The sequence below is a fragment of the Equus przewalskii genome, chromosome 15, assembly GCF_037783145.1.
Source record: "Equus przewalskii isolate Varuska chromosome 15, EquPr2, whole genome shotgun sequence".
NCBI classification, from domain to species: domain Eukaryota; kingdom Metazoa; phylum Chordata; class Mammalia; order Perissodactyla; family Equidae; genus Equus; species Equus przewalskii.
Genome location: NC_091845.1, coordinates 52,861,284 through 52,874,219, shown reverse-complemented (window position 1 = coordinate 52,874,219; position 12,936 = coordinate 52,861,284). Strand labels below are relative to the sequence as shown.

General features: G+C 44.4%; 1 protein-coding gene across 3 annotated transcripts in view; it reads right to left on the bottom strand.

Annotated features, from left to right (window-relative positions):
• The window catches only part of GLB1 (galactosidase beta 1), a 90,644-nt gene that overhangs the window by 10,601 nt on the left and 67,107 nt on the right, over positions 1–12,936 (bottom strand). For 2 of the 3 annotated variants that reach the window (XM_070575889.1, XM_070575890.1), the window contains exons 13-15: positions 12,327–12,440; positions 10,907–11,038; positions 8,969–9,223 (exon numbers count right to left, since the gene is read on the bottom strand). In XM_070575889.1, the coding sequence (XP_070431990.1) occupies positions 8,969–9,223; positions 10,907–11,038; positions 12,327–12,440 (501 nt within the window). The remainder of the gene's footprint in view (positions 1–8,968; positions 9,224–10,906; positions 11,039–12,326; positions 12,441–12,936) is intronic. The other variant, XM_070575891.1, reaches the window with a different exon arrangement.

Below are 12,936 nucleotides of genomic sequence, written 5' to 3'. Positions count from 1 at the left end.
TTCCTCACTGTCACCATCTGACTTGACCCTCCCCCACTTGCCAGCTCCTCATCTCCCACACTCTTCCCCTTGCTCACGGGATCTTTCTTGCTTCAGGCCTTTGCACTCACTGTTCTCTAGTTCTGGAATGTTCTTCCTCTGGCTTTTTACATGGATGACTCAGTCTCACTCAATGGTAACCTCCTCCTAGAAGCATCCTTGACTATTCTGTATTTGATGGTTTTAAAATACGGCCATTAATTCTCCAACATTTTTTGCTTCAATGGGTAGAAACTAATTCCCATCCCAAGAACAGGGACTGGACTCAATGACTCTCTTTTAACAAAGAGAATGTGACAAAAGTGATGCTATGTGACTTCCAAGGCTAGGTTATAACAAAGGATAGTTTTTGCCTGGCTCTTTCTTTCCTGGCTTGCTCACTCTAGGGAAAGCCAGTCATCACGTCATGAGGATGCTCAACTGTGTGGGGAAGAACTGAGGCCAGCACCAATGTGCCAACCATGTGAGTAAGCCACCACTGAAGTGGATGCTCCAGCCCCAGCCAAGCCTTCAGATGATGCAGCCCCAGCTGACAGCTTGACCATAAGCTCATGGGAGACCCTGACCAGAATCGCCCAGCCACGCCAGTCCCAAATTCCTGACGCAGAGAAATTGTGAGGATAATAAATAAATGTTTATTGCTGTTTTAAGCCACTAAATTTTAGAGTAATTTGTTACATAGTAATAGATAACTAATACACCATTAAAATAGCAACATCTTCACCCCCACATCTTACTTTACGTTGCATCATTACCTTTATTTTCTTCCTAATTGTTATCACTATCTGAAATGATAGTGTTTAATTGTGATGTTTCCCCACTAGCAGTGTCCTTGTCTATCATGTTCATGTGCTCAAAAGTCAGTCACCAAGTACTTCCCTCTCTGGTACATGCTACACACTATTGCCATCTCTGCTCATATCACTCTGAAGCTTAAAACCGCCCCTAGTTCTACAAAGTTCTCAAGGTAATATCCAAACTCCTTGGTACATGAAGCCATGAAACCACCTTTCCAACTGCATTTTCTACCACTTCCCTCCTCATTCTTTCTGAGATATCTTCTTTGACACTGACCAATTCCCCAATTCTCTGGACACCAACTGGGTGTCTAACAATCTAATTAGATTCTGACACCATCTACCCAGAGTTAGTGTCAGATCCCACAAGTTAAACGGCTCAGTCCTACAAGATTGCCCCCACTTCAGACACCAGTTGCAAGTCCTGGGCCACCTGTATTTCTGACTGACCCCCTCTTCAGGTTCAATAGTTTGCTAGAATGGCTCAGAGAACTCAGGAAAACCTTGTACCTACATTTATGGGTTTATTATAAAGGATGCAACTCAGGAATGGCCAGATGGAAGCGATGCATAGGGCAAGGTATGGAAAGTGGGATGTGAGCTTCCAGCCCTCTCCAGATGCACCTCCTAGTGCATGGATGTGGTCACCAACTCAGAAATCCTCTGATCTGATTGTTCAAGAGTTTTTATAGAGCTCAATCTCTAGCCCCCCCGGCCCCCCCGCCCCCGACTCCAGAGGTTGCTGGGTGGGGGCCTCAAGACAGGACTGGTCACCAGAAAGATCAAATGATTACAAGGTTGGAAATGTCAAAAGCAAAATGCAAAAATAATTTTAAAATAAAGGAATTTTTGTCAGCCCTTTGTTATAAATTCTTTTATTTCGTGATTTTTCTTTTACCTCTTGAAAGAATGTTTGCCTTTAAAAAATAAAATTGCCTTTAGTCAGTATTCTAATTTGATTCTCAGCTTCTCAAAGCATAATTTTTGTTGAGGAAAAGTAGGCCATTATCCCATCCCTCTCACCACCATGCTCGTTATGCACCCAAACCTACCACAAGAGACTAAAAAAACGCAGGAAGGCTGCAGGGGAGGTTCACGAGCCTTATCCACACCCATCTGAAGGACAGATAAACAGCACAACCGTCAGTGCACTGTCAGAACACGACATCTTAGGATGGCACATACGACACAGCCGAAGCAGTGAACAACACTGCCTGTCTGGGGGAGTTTGCAGTCAGACAAGAGTTCTGTGCACACAGAACCCTGGCCTGTGTCTCTTAGACAGAGCAAAACATGCCTGATCGCTTCCCACTGAAATCCCAGTTGACTTTCTGGCGTTTAACCAGAAAGCCACATCCGACTCAAGTCCAGACTAACGAGAAGTGATTTTTTTAAATCTTGTGAATCACCCTTATCAGTGACTTCATTCACTAAATCAAGGTAGTTTCTTTACAGCAAGTCAATAAAAGAAGCCAAGAGTCTGGGGACAGTGGCCTCGGCAGGCCCTCCCTGATGGAGGAGGATGAAGGAGGCAGAGTCTTAGAAATGACTGGGGCTTCAGGTGCCATTTGGTCCATCTGCCAGAGTGCTCATTCTCCCAAAGTCATAACTCAGCACGCTGTGAGGGAGGGGGATCTGTCTGTTCTGAGTCTACTGATCGTTCAGAACCTCAGGAGCTGGGCCAGGACTATCCTCAACAACAGGGGACACCACGTGCCAGAAAATAATGGAAACCATGCATGCTGTTTTATGTATGATGTATGTCCTCTGACCTTTAGACTTATGCAACCCAGGTCCACAAATCCCATGGATGGGCCCGTGTGTGTGTGTAAAGGTTTATTGAGATATAATTCCCATACCACACAATTCACTCATTTAAAGTGTACACTTCAGTGGTTTTTAGCACACTACAGAGCTGTGCAGCCATCACCACAGTCAACTTTAGAACATTTTCATCCCCCCACAAAGGACCGCTGAACGCTTGAGCATTCACTCCCCATTCCCCTGCAACCCCCGCTTTCCCTGCTCTAGACAATCACTAATCTTCCTGTCTCTACAGAGATCCCGATTCTGGGCATGTCACATAAAGGGAATCATATAGTATGTATGGCTTCTGACTGGCTTCTTTCATTTAGCATGTTTTCAAGGTTCACCCATGTTGTAACGTGTATCAGTACTTCCTTTCTTTTTATTGCCCAATAGTATTCTGTTATGTGGATGTACCACATTCTGTTTATTCATTCATCCATTGATGGACACTGGGTTTTTCCACCTTTCAGCAATTTGGGATAATGCTGCTATGAACATTTGTGTACTAGTTTTTGAGCGGACATATGGATTAGATGGGCTTTTAGGGGTCGAACCCTCTGACACAGTCACAGATATTGTGTTTATAGACTTTTCAAGCATGAAGGTGCAGAATATTCATCAGACTGGTGGAATAAGCAAAGAGCCCCTGCCTAGATAATTAGCACAAGCTCCTCCTTCGTCTTTGAGGCCGTTTCACCTGGGCCTTCAAGTCAGACAGACCTGGGGCTCAGGGAGTTGTTCCATTACCTACTTCTGTACTCATACAAGTTACTTAGTTCTCTGATCCTCTATCTGCTCATCAGCAAACTGGAGATAATGACACAACATCCTACCACATATGTATCTTTTCATGATTATAGTGATAGCTTCTCTCTGTGTCGAGCAGAATTCCTGGGTCAGCTCTTGGGTATGACACCTTTATGACGTGGCCTGGGTGAACCCCCTCTGACCTCCAAAAGTGTGCCATGCTTTTCCATTTCTGCACCTTTGTTTCTATTATTCTCCCATCTGAAACTCCCTCCCTGGCAAAACTTCCTCTGAGTCTGATGAAGGGCCATCTGTCCTCCAGGTCTGTTTCAAGCTCCATCTGAGCCAGCTCTTCTCACAGTTCCTGTAGCAGATCTGTTCTCTTTCTGCTTTGCACCTCCTGCAAGTTCTTTCTCTTAAAACACTAAACTGACACCTCTTGGTGAGCAATGATTAGCGTCTGGGTCTTCTCATCTGCCCTGGCCCTGTATCCACAGAACTCAGCAAAGCTGCTTCTCACCAGCAGGACTGCCTGAGGGCCCACACTCCTCTCATTGGCTTTCTTCTCAGGGGCTCAGCAACACAGGCATTTGTGCACCTGTTCACTTGAACGCATTTACAGAGCAACCAGGCCCAGGAGGAGGGCAGGACAGTGAATAAGCTGGGCACTTTTTAAAAATGCCTCTCAGGGCCGGCTGGGTGGTGCAGCAGTTAAGTGTGCATGTTCCGTTTTGGCAGCCCAGGGTTCACTGGTTCGGATCCCAGATGAGGACATGGCACTGTTTGGCAAGCCATGTTGTGGAAGGCATCCCACGTATAAAGTAGAGGATGATGGGCATGGATGTTAGCTCAGAGCCAGCCTTCCTCAGCAAAAAAAAAAAAAAAAAAAAAGAGGATTGGCAGCAGATGTTAGCTCAGGGCTAATCTTCCTCAAAAAAAAAAAAAGCCGCTCATGGAGGCTGGCCCCACATCTGAGTGATTAAGTTTGCACACTCTGCTTTGGCGGCCCAGGGTTTTGCTGGTTCGGATCCTGGGCACAGACATGACACTGCTCATCAGGCCATGTTGGGGTGGTGTCCCCATGCTACAACTACAAGGACCCACAACTATGTACTGGTGGGATTTGGAGAGAAAAAGCAAAAAAAAAAAAAAAAAGCCTCTCATGAAGCTTCTGACCCAGTGGGTGAAACCGAGGTGCCAACCTAAGTGTGATGAAGCATTGTGATACTGAGTCCAGGTGGGCAGAGAGGGGGCTCGAAAGAGAACGGGGCCAGTTGTTTCCTGGACTAAGGGTCTGGGAAGGTTTCATAGGAGAGTTAATGCCAGTCTTGACAGATGAATATGTGATAACCAGGTGGGCAGGTGAGGGAAAGAAAGATCAAGAACAAAGGCAATATATGACACAGCAGGACACCAAAGGGAGAAGGGGAAAGGGAGGAGGGGAGGCAAAGAAGGAGCAAGGGAACCGAGCAAGCTTGCTAGCTAAAGCGGGAAGGTCCAGGGAGGGCTTCACTTTGTTTTTAGGTTCTAGGGCCCCTAGATATCACTTGGTTACAAAATGGGAGTTGGCAGAGAAGATGGAAATGCTGACAAAAAGCAGGAGGAGAAAGTACGAGAACAGGATCTCGGCTTGGAGGAAGAAGGTGGGGAGGGGATTCATAACTTAGACTTCCTCCTAGAGGCCACTGGGCAGGAAGCGAGGGTGGAGGTAGAGAGATAAGTCTGACAGGAAGCTGAGGAACAAAGGAGTTACACTGATAGCAGTCAAGGAGGGTGAGTCCTCAGCGGAAGGTGTGGGGGGAGAGTAAGGTGGCTTAAGGAGAGTGATCAAAGTTAGAAAGGCCAGCTGGGGAAGGGGGAAGAGAGAGACCAAAGACTGCTGGGCAAGTTGGGGGACCCTGGAGGCTGGAGGCTGTGAGGGGATCGTGGCCTGATGAATGTGCTAGAGAGGCCCCCTCCACCTGTGCTCAGTTACTGGTGAACCAGCAAACGCCAATGGTGGACCCACTCAAAAGGAAGGATGACAGCGACAGAGTGGAAGAGCAAGATGGCTCTTCAAAAAGGAGAGTGGTGATGTCTAGGCTGGACAGGGAAGAACTGAGTCCTTAATGGTGGAGAGTTCCAGGTCATCAATAAGATCCAAGAGCATGCTTGCGAGGCATGAGAATTCAGGGGACAGAGACATGTGGCCAGAGAGAAGATAGTAGAGCTTAAAATTCCAGAAGTATATTCACCAAGAAATACCATATGCTGGGTCATAAAACAAATCTCAATAAATTTAAGATTATGTAACCATCACCACAATTTAATTCTGGAATATTTCCATCACATCCAAAAGAAACTCCAAACGGTTGCAGTCATTCTCCATTCCTGCCATCAGTCCTAGGCAACCATTAGTCCACTTTCTGTCTCCAAGATTTGCCTTTTCTGAACATTTCATAAAAATGGGATCATAAAATATGACTGGCTTCTTCTACTGAGCATAACGTTTTTCAGATTCATCCACATAATAGCATGTATCAGTAGTCTGCTTCTTTTTACTGTAGAACATTATTCCATTGTATGGATATAGCATATTTTATTTATCCATTCATCCATTGACAGACATTTTCAATTATTTCCAGTTTTTGGCTATTAGGAATAATGCTGATTGAATATTTGCATATAAGTCTTTGTGTGAACATGTTTTCATTTCACTTGTGTATATACCTAGGAGTAGAAGTGATGAGTCTTATGGTAATTCTGTGTTTAACCCTTGAAGAAACTGCCAAACTGTGTTCCAAAGTGTTTGTACCATTTTACATTCACATTGGCAACGCAGGAGAGTTCCCATTTCTCCACATCCTTGCTAACATTTGTTATTGTCCATCTTTTATTATTATAGCCATTCTAGTGGGTATGAAGTAGTATTTCATTGTGGTTTTGATTTGCACTTCCTTAATGATTAATGATGTTTGGCATTAAGCATCTTTTTAGGTATTTATCAGCCATTTGTATATTTCTTTGGTGAAATGCCTATGCTAACCCTTTGCCCATTTTTTATTGTGTCTGTTTTTCTACAATTGAGTTGCAAGAATTCTTTACATATTCTAGATACAATATTAGATTAGATATGATTTGAAAATATTTTGTCCCAGTCTGTGTCTTGTCCTTTTCTTAATAATGTCTTTTGAAGAGAAAACATTTTTAATTTTGATGAAGTCCAAGTTATCAATTTTTTTCCTTTAAGGATCATGCTTTAGGTGTCAAATCTAAGAAAGTCTTTGCCTAACCCAAGGTCATGAGGATTTTTCTCCATCTTCTAGACGTTTTATAGGAGAATTAAATTAGAAATCAATAAAACTAAGATATGCTCAAAAAAATAACCCACAAATATACAGGAATTAACACATTTCTAAATAATCTATGGGTCAAAGAAGAGATAATAATGGAAATTAGAAAATACTTCAAACAGGATGATAATGAAAATATATTTGCAGAAACATTTAAAAAGCAAAAAATAAAAGGGGATTTATTAAACACACGTCATGTGCATCTTTTGCCCTCTTCTCTTACAGTTATTAACATGTTTTTCCTCTTCTCCTTCAGAGTCAAACTTCTCAAAAAGGATGTTTATATTCAAGTATCCATATTTGCGTTCACATGTTCATTTCCTTACCCTACGCTCCTCAGTAGGATGCACTTGGCTCGCATATGCTTCACTCCACTGGCATAGCACTTACGAGGGTCCCAGTGACCTCCTTGTTGCTAAATCTGGTAGAAGTGCTTCTGCCTTCATCTTGCCTTCTTGGCGGCATAAATGCCAGTTTTCCTTCTGCTTTCTTGGTCTCTCCTCCTCACTCTCTGTCATGTTCGTGTCTCTCAAAGATCAGCCTTCGGTCCTCTTTTCTTCCTTCTGCATCCTCTCTCGTTAGACAACCCCATCCATCCCATGTTTTCAATGACTATCCATACAGAAATTATTTTATATGTATATTCCCAGCCCAGATCCCTCCTCTGAATTCCCCACCACAGATCCAACAGCCCTCCTCCAGTATCTTCTCTAGTATCTTCTCTCAGGTGTTCTCAAAGGCCTCTCAAACTCTATTTGTCCAAATTCAAACTCATGATCTTGTTCTTCCAGCACAAGTCTTCTGTTGAAATTTCTTCTTTCAGTAAGTGGTACCACCTGCCCAGTCGCAAGCCCGGAATCTAAGAGTCATCCGGGCTAAGTCCTTCTTTTTAAAATCCCATATCCAATCCATCATTATGTCTTATGGATTTAACTTCAAACATCTCTCAAATAGTTATCGTCATCTCCATCTTGGCTACCACCATCCGAGTCTCTCCACAAGACTATGGTAGAGTCTCCTAGATAGTTCCCCTGAATCCACATGTACCGTCATCACTCAACTCATTCTGCATACTGGGCTCAGAGTCTTGTCACATCACAATCTATCATGTCACTCTCCTACTTCAACGGCTCTCAACATAAAGAAAACTTTAATGTGGTCTATAAGGCCTATCCCAATCTGGTCTCTACCCACTTTCTAGCCTCTTCTCTAAGCCACATTCCCTTTCTTCTGTGATCTGTACATTTGGGTCCTTTATTAGTTGCTCACACTGGCCATTTTCCCTTAACCACACGGCCTTCACACATTCTATCTCCTCTGCCTGGAACGTGTTTCCCTCCCCTTTTTGCTGTTTCTTCCTACTCATCCTTCATATCTCTGTCAAGCATCACTTCCACAGGGAAGGCGTCTGTGAGCTCCCTCACAAGGTCAAAGGCCCCGATTATTATCAACCCTCCTATCTCTTCTTAGCACCCACTGCAGCTGCAGCTTTATCATTTAGTTTGGGTGATTCTATGATTTAGGTCTGCCTCCCCAACTAGACTTTTTAAGTGCTCTGAAGGCAAGGACTATATCTAGTTTTATTCACTATTATATCCTTAGTGCCTGGCACCAAGATTAGGAACATAGTAGCCACTGAAAAATATTTGTTGAATGAATAACTGAGTCATGGTAAGGTCATCTAGGATGAAAATACGACTTGAAGTGGAGAAGATAACAGCGAAGGAAGACATGCTAATATCTTCCAAGAATAAAGGGGAGTGACTAAGGAAGAGCTGAGGATGATATAGACAATGGTGGATGCCCCCAGGGAACAGGGCTGTGTGAAGGTGGCGGTGTTATGGGAGTACAGAGTTAGGCATGGAAAAAGAAAAACAGGCTCTCCCAGGGATTCACCCCTTTGCCTTGACCAGATATTCTTCAGGGAAAGGGGAAATGCCCCTCATAATCAGTATTCAAAGGGGCTACGATTTTCCTTAGAGGAAGCAGGAAAGCCATCATTCACTACAGGAAGTTTTCAGTCAATGAAAACGGGGCAGATGGAACACATTCAACCTGGTCATTGAATCCCCAAAGATCTGCCATGGTCCCCATTCCTGAGGAATGGGTAAACTAACACAGAAAACCCTCCACTCCCAAACTGTCACACAGCATCTTATTAACAACTCTTTTTGATTCTTTACCAGACACTGAAAACCAGATGTTTGAGACATGAATTCAAACACTTTCCATGAAGTCATGTACCTTGGTCCATCCAGGAAAACGGATAAAGGTGTCCTGGGGCAAGTCTGAGATCCCACTGGGAATGGAGAAGTTCCCTACATAAAAGGCTGGGAGTGTGTAGTTAGATGAGTTGCAGGCACAGGCTTCATCACGGGAGCCACTGTCATGGCCATCCCAGCCCCCCAAGTGGCTGCTCACTGCATCCTCTGTGTCCAGTGGGAAGATCATCCAGTCCGTGAGGATTTTGGAACCAAGGGTCAGGTTAGAAATAAGACCCTGTAAAGGTGAAACAAACAATGAGCTCGGGTTGGGGACAAGGGAGGAAAGGCTTCAAATGTCCTTGTAGTCTAGCCCTGAATTCCTGGGAAGAGCAAATTGGGATAAGAAATGCCAACAGTAAATGAGATGCAAACTATGTGTATGTCAAAGAGCTTGAGGCCAGAGCTCTTGACCCCAAATCCCCAATCTTCAGTGTTCGGTTCAGAGACATTACTAGAATGGAAGGAATGATGGAATCTGAGGCATGGGAGAATTAATGGTGTGGGGGATGCAAAAGAACATTCAGCCCACTGTAGATGGGAGGGAGGGACCCTCACATATAGCAAGGAGCAAGTCCTGACCTTGAACTCCTCAGCAGCACTCACAGGGATGATCACACCTGAGTCCAGTCACCTTTGTGGGACTAAATGAGATACCAGAAGCAAGAATACTTTGATATCTGTAAAAGGATAGAAAGTGCCATGATGATGATGACTTGTATTCTGAAGTTGCTCTATCTGTCCACTGGGGTCAGGGGGCTGGCGCGTCCATGGCACCGGCTACTGCATCGAAGTCTATGCTTATGACTCACCTAGCTTCCTTTTCCCAGCCTTCCATATAAGAACTTCTCTATTCCCAGTGGGATCCCAAATTTGCCCCAGGACAACTCTCAATACCAAGCCTCAACTGCCCATTTAGTAATTCAATGAACATTAATGGGGCAGCTGTGTGCCAGGCACTCTCCTGGGTACTGGGGACCCAGAGACTACACAAGAGTCTCTGTCAATCCACAGGTCAGCGTGGCCTGTGTTGGCCAAGCAGGAAGGCCACTATAGCGTGAGCACAAGGACTGTAACAGGGGCATCTCTAGTGGAGGCAAATGTGGCCCTTGCAAGGCCATTCCCTGAGAGTGTAATTGTCTTGCTTCTGAGCTGCAACCAAGAGTCAGGAAATAGCCCGACACCTGTCCGGTCCTAGAGCAGGTGGTGCCATAATTCCTTCAGTGCAGGCCTTTTCTCCTCCAGCAGATGGTGAGCTACTCGTTGGGGAGCCTATATCTGAACATCTCTGCATCCCCAAAGTACCTCGTGGAGCATCTCACATAGAGTATGAGCTTAACAAATGTTTGCTGAATAATGTTCTACAAATACGTGTCAGAAAAACACATTTGGACTAGACACCTGGGCACGGAGTAACCAATAGAGGCAGGAGGCAGTGCACCAAGGGAACAGGCTTTCTACAATTCAAGAGTTTGTCACAGATCATCCACACACAGAAACAGAGCAGACCAAAGGCTAGGCTGGCTTTGTTGGCAAGGGAGTGTCTTTCGTGAGCTAGGTGGGCTTTTTAAGCAAAAGAAAAGCCCAGTGGTGAGGCTTCCGCCTTTTGTTTCTTTCTACAGGATGAGTGAACTCAACACAAGGGAAGTGTTCTGTTTGCAAAGTGCAACTTTCTCATCACCTGCAGAGGAAAGCAAGTCTTCAAAATAACCCATCTTCTAGGCTGCAAAACAAATCAGGCAGGTTCACTCATCAAATGCGGCAAAGTGTGTGCTTTTAAGCATCGCCTCTATCTTAACAGGGCTGAAGGGAAAGAATGTATACATGAGTTTTTAAATGGATTTAAAAGACTTCCTTGGACGGCTTAGGCACAGTCCTGTCAACCTTTGAACCTCACTCCTGACAGTGTGGCTGGTCCTACCTTAGAATCATTGATATATGTGCCATAGTTTATGCGCCCCATGTTCTCCACCAGCAGGTCCAGAGTGGCTCCAGCTTTCCCTGTTATGTTCAGAGTGGTCACAGTATTTCGCTCAAGGATTCCCTGGGGGACCTGTGGGTTCAATGCCAAATGAAAATTAACTCAGGTGAGAAGACAGCAGAGAGGTTGCTCATTAGTTAATTCAGCACTCGTTTTCCCACTGTGAAGTGTCACCAGACTCGGGAGGCAATGCTTCGATGGCTTCTTTGCTCAAGTCACCGGCCAGGTGGCCACGTTCCTCCAATCAATGCTTTCTAAACAGGAAAATCGCCAGACACAGCTCAGAGCAAGAAAAGGTCTAGGCTGGTTTCCTTTGCTCTGGAATGTTCTGCTGTGCATCTATTTTTACTAGAAAGGGAATGGAGGCAAAAAATTCCAGGGGAGATTCCTATTACAGGAGCTGCTTCGTGTTCTGCCAGCACAGAAGGCAGTCATAAAAAGTAGCTCTAAAACAAGATGGAGAGACGAGACATCAGATAAAGGAGATAAAATCAGAGAGTTAGGTGGAGTAGTCTCACCTCAAAATACCTGATATGCTGCATTAACCACGAATATTATGTAACAGAATAAGGGAAAACAACAGGTATTTTAGCAGCAACATATTCCTATTTTTTTAAAGGTGACACTTCAAAAAAAATTGATGTTATACTGACCACAATTCACTAAGACAACCCCTAAATTGGAATGCAAGAAACAACTGCCATCAGTAGATACAGAATGTCTTAGAAACTTGCTCCACTCAGTTAAAGCTGCTGATGACAATGGAATGGAAATTTTTAAATTTTAAATTTTAAAGTCTGTTCTGAACACATACTCTTGGTCAGGAAAATCTCTTCACCTGTTCTTTCACATGATTGTTTCAGTGAGAGGAATGGAAATCCTAAAATGTATCTTTCCTTGTTATGAAACAAAGTTGTTTGTCTATTTTAGCTATAATTATCACGAGCAATCCTTCAGAATACAATTTCTCATGAAGGATGAAGGCACAAAGTTAAATGAATCACCATTCTAGTATGTACAAAATGGACCCCGTCCCCAAGGAGCAAAGAAGACAGAGGTTACACGCTATGGTCAGTTAGAGAGGACGGCCTTGGACTGGGGACACCAGGAAGGTTTCCGAGAAGGTGGGGCCTTGAGCACAGCCCTCCAGGTTGACATGGTGGAGGGGGTGTATTCCAGGCAGATGGAGCATGGATGAGGCCACATCAGGAAGCCAGGGGACACAGCTACAAGCTATCAAGAGGAGGGGCGGAGGCTGAAGTTGGAAAAGGGGGCAGAGGCCTCGAATGCCACGCTACCAAGTGCAGACCACGCATGTCCATGTTGGGGCAAGCTTGCACAGTTCACAGACAATTCTTACCCCATCCACAGCAACATAGGCCCGATCGTGGACTCCATTGAGGGGTGAGGAGAGGGGCGTTGGTTTGCTGCAGTTTTGACGAAGCGTTGTTCGGTACAGCACAAACCCAAAATACTGATTAGAAAAGAATGTCAGAAAAACACATCACTCTTGCTGTTCATTTGAAGAGAACTTGGTCACCCTTGATTTACTTGAAGTGCTGTCTCTAAAACCATAAGGAATGAAAAGCTTCCCCAGCCTCTAGCAAAAATTTGGTCTGAAAAACGGGAACTGGCTTAAGTTTTTAGATCATAGAATAACCGTCACAGCAGGAAACCCTGAAGGGCATGTTGGCCAAGACCCCTTTCCCACACGAGGAAACTAGACCCTGGAATGTGTTAAGTGATTTGCCCAAAATCACTCAGGGGGACCCTATCATATATATCCAAAGGTGGTTTATGTTACCTCAAAAAAAAAAAAACCAACAAAAAAAGAACCTAACAAAAAAAGGCAAACAACCAACAACAAAGCCAAGAATGTTCGGCAAAACATTCTCCAGGTTCTTGGGCTAAAATCTGCTCTCACATACAAAACAAGAGTCAATCAGAAAGTGTTTAAAGTGGAGGAGCAG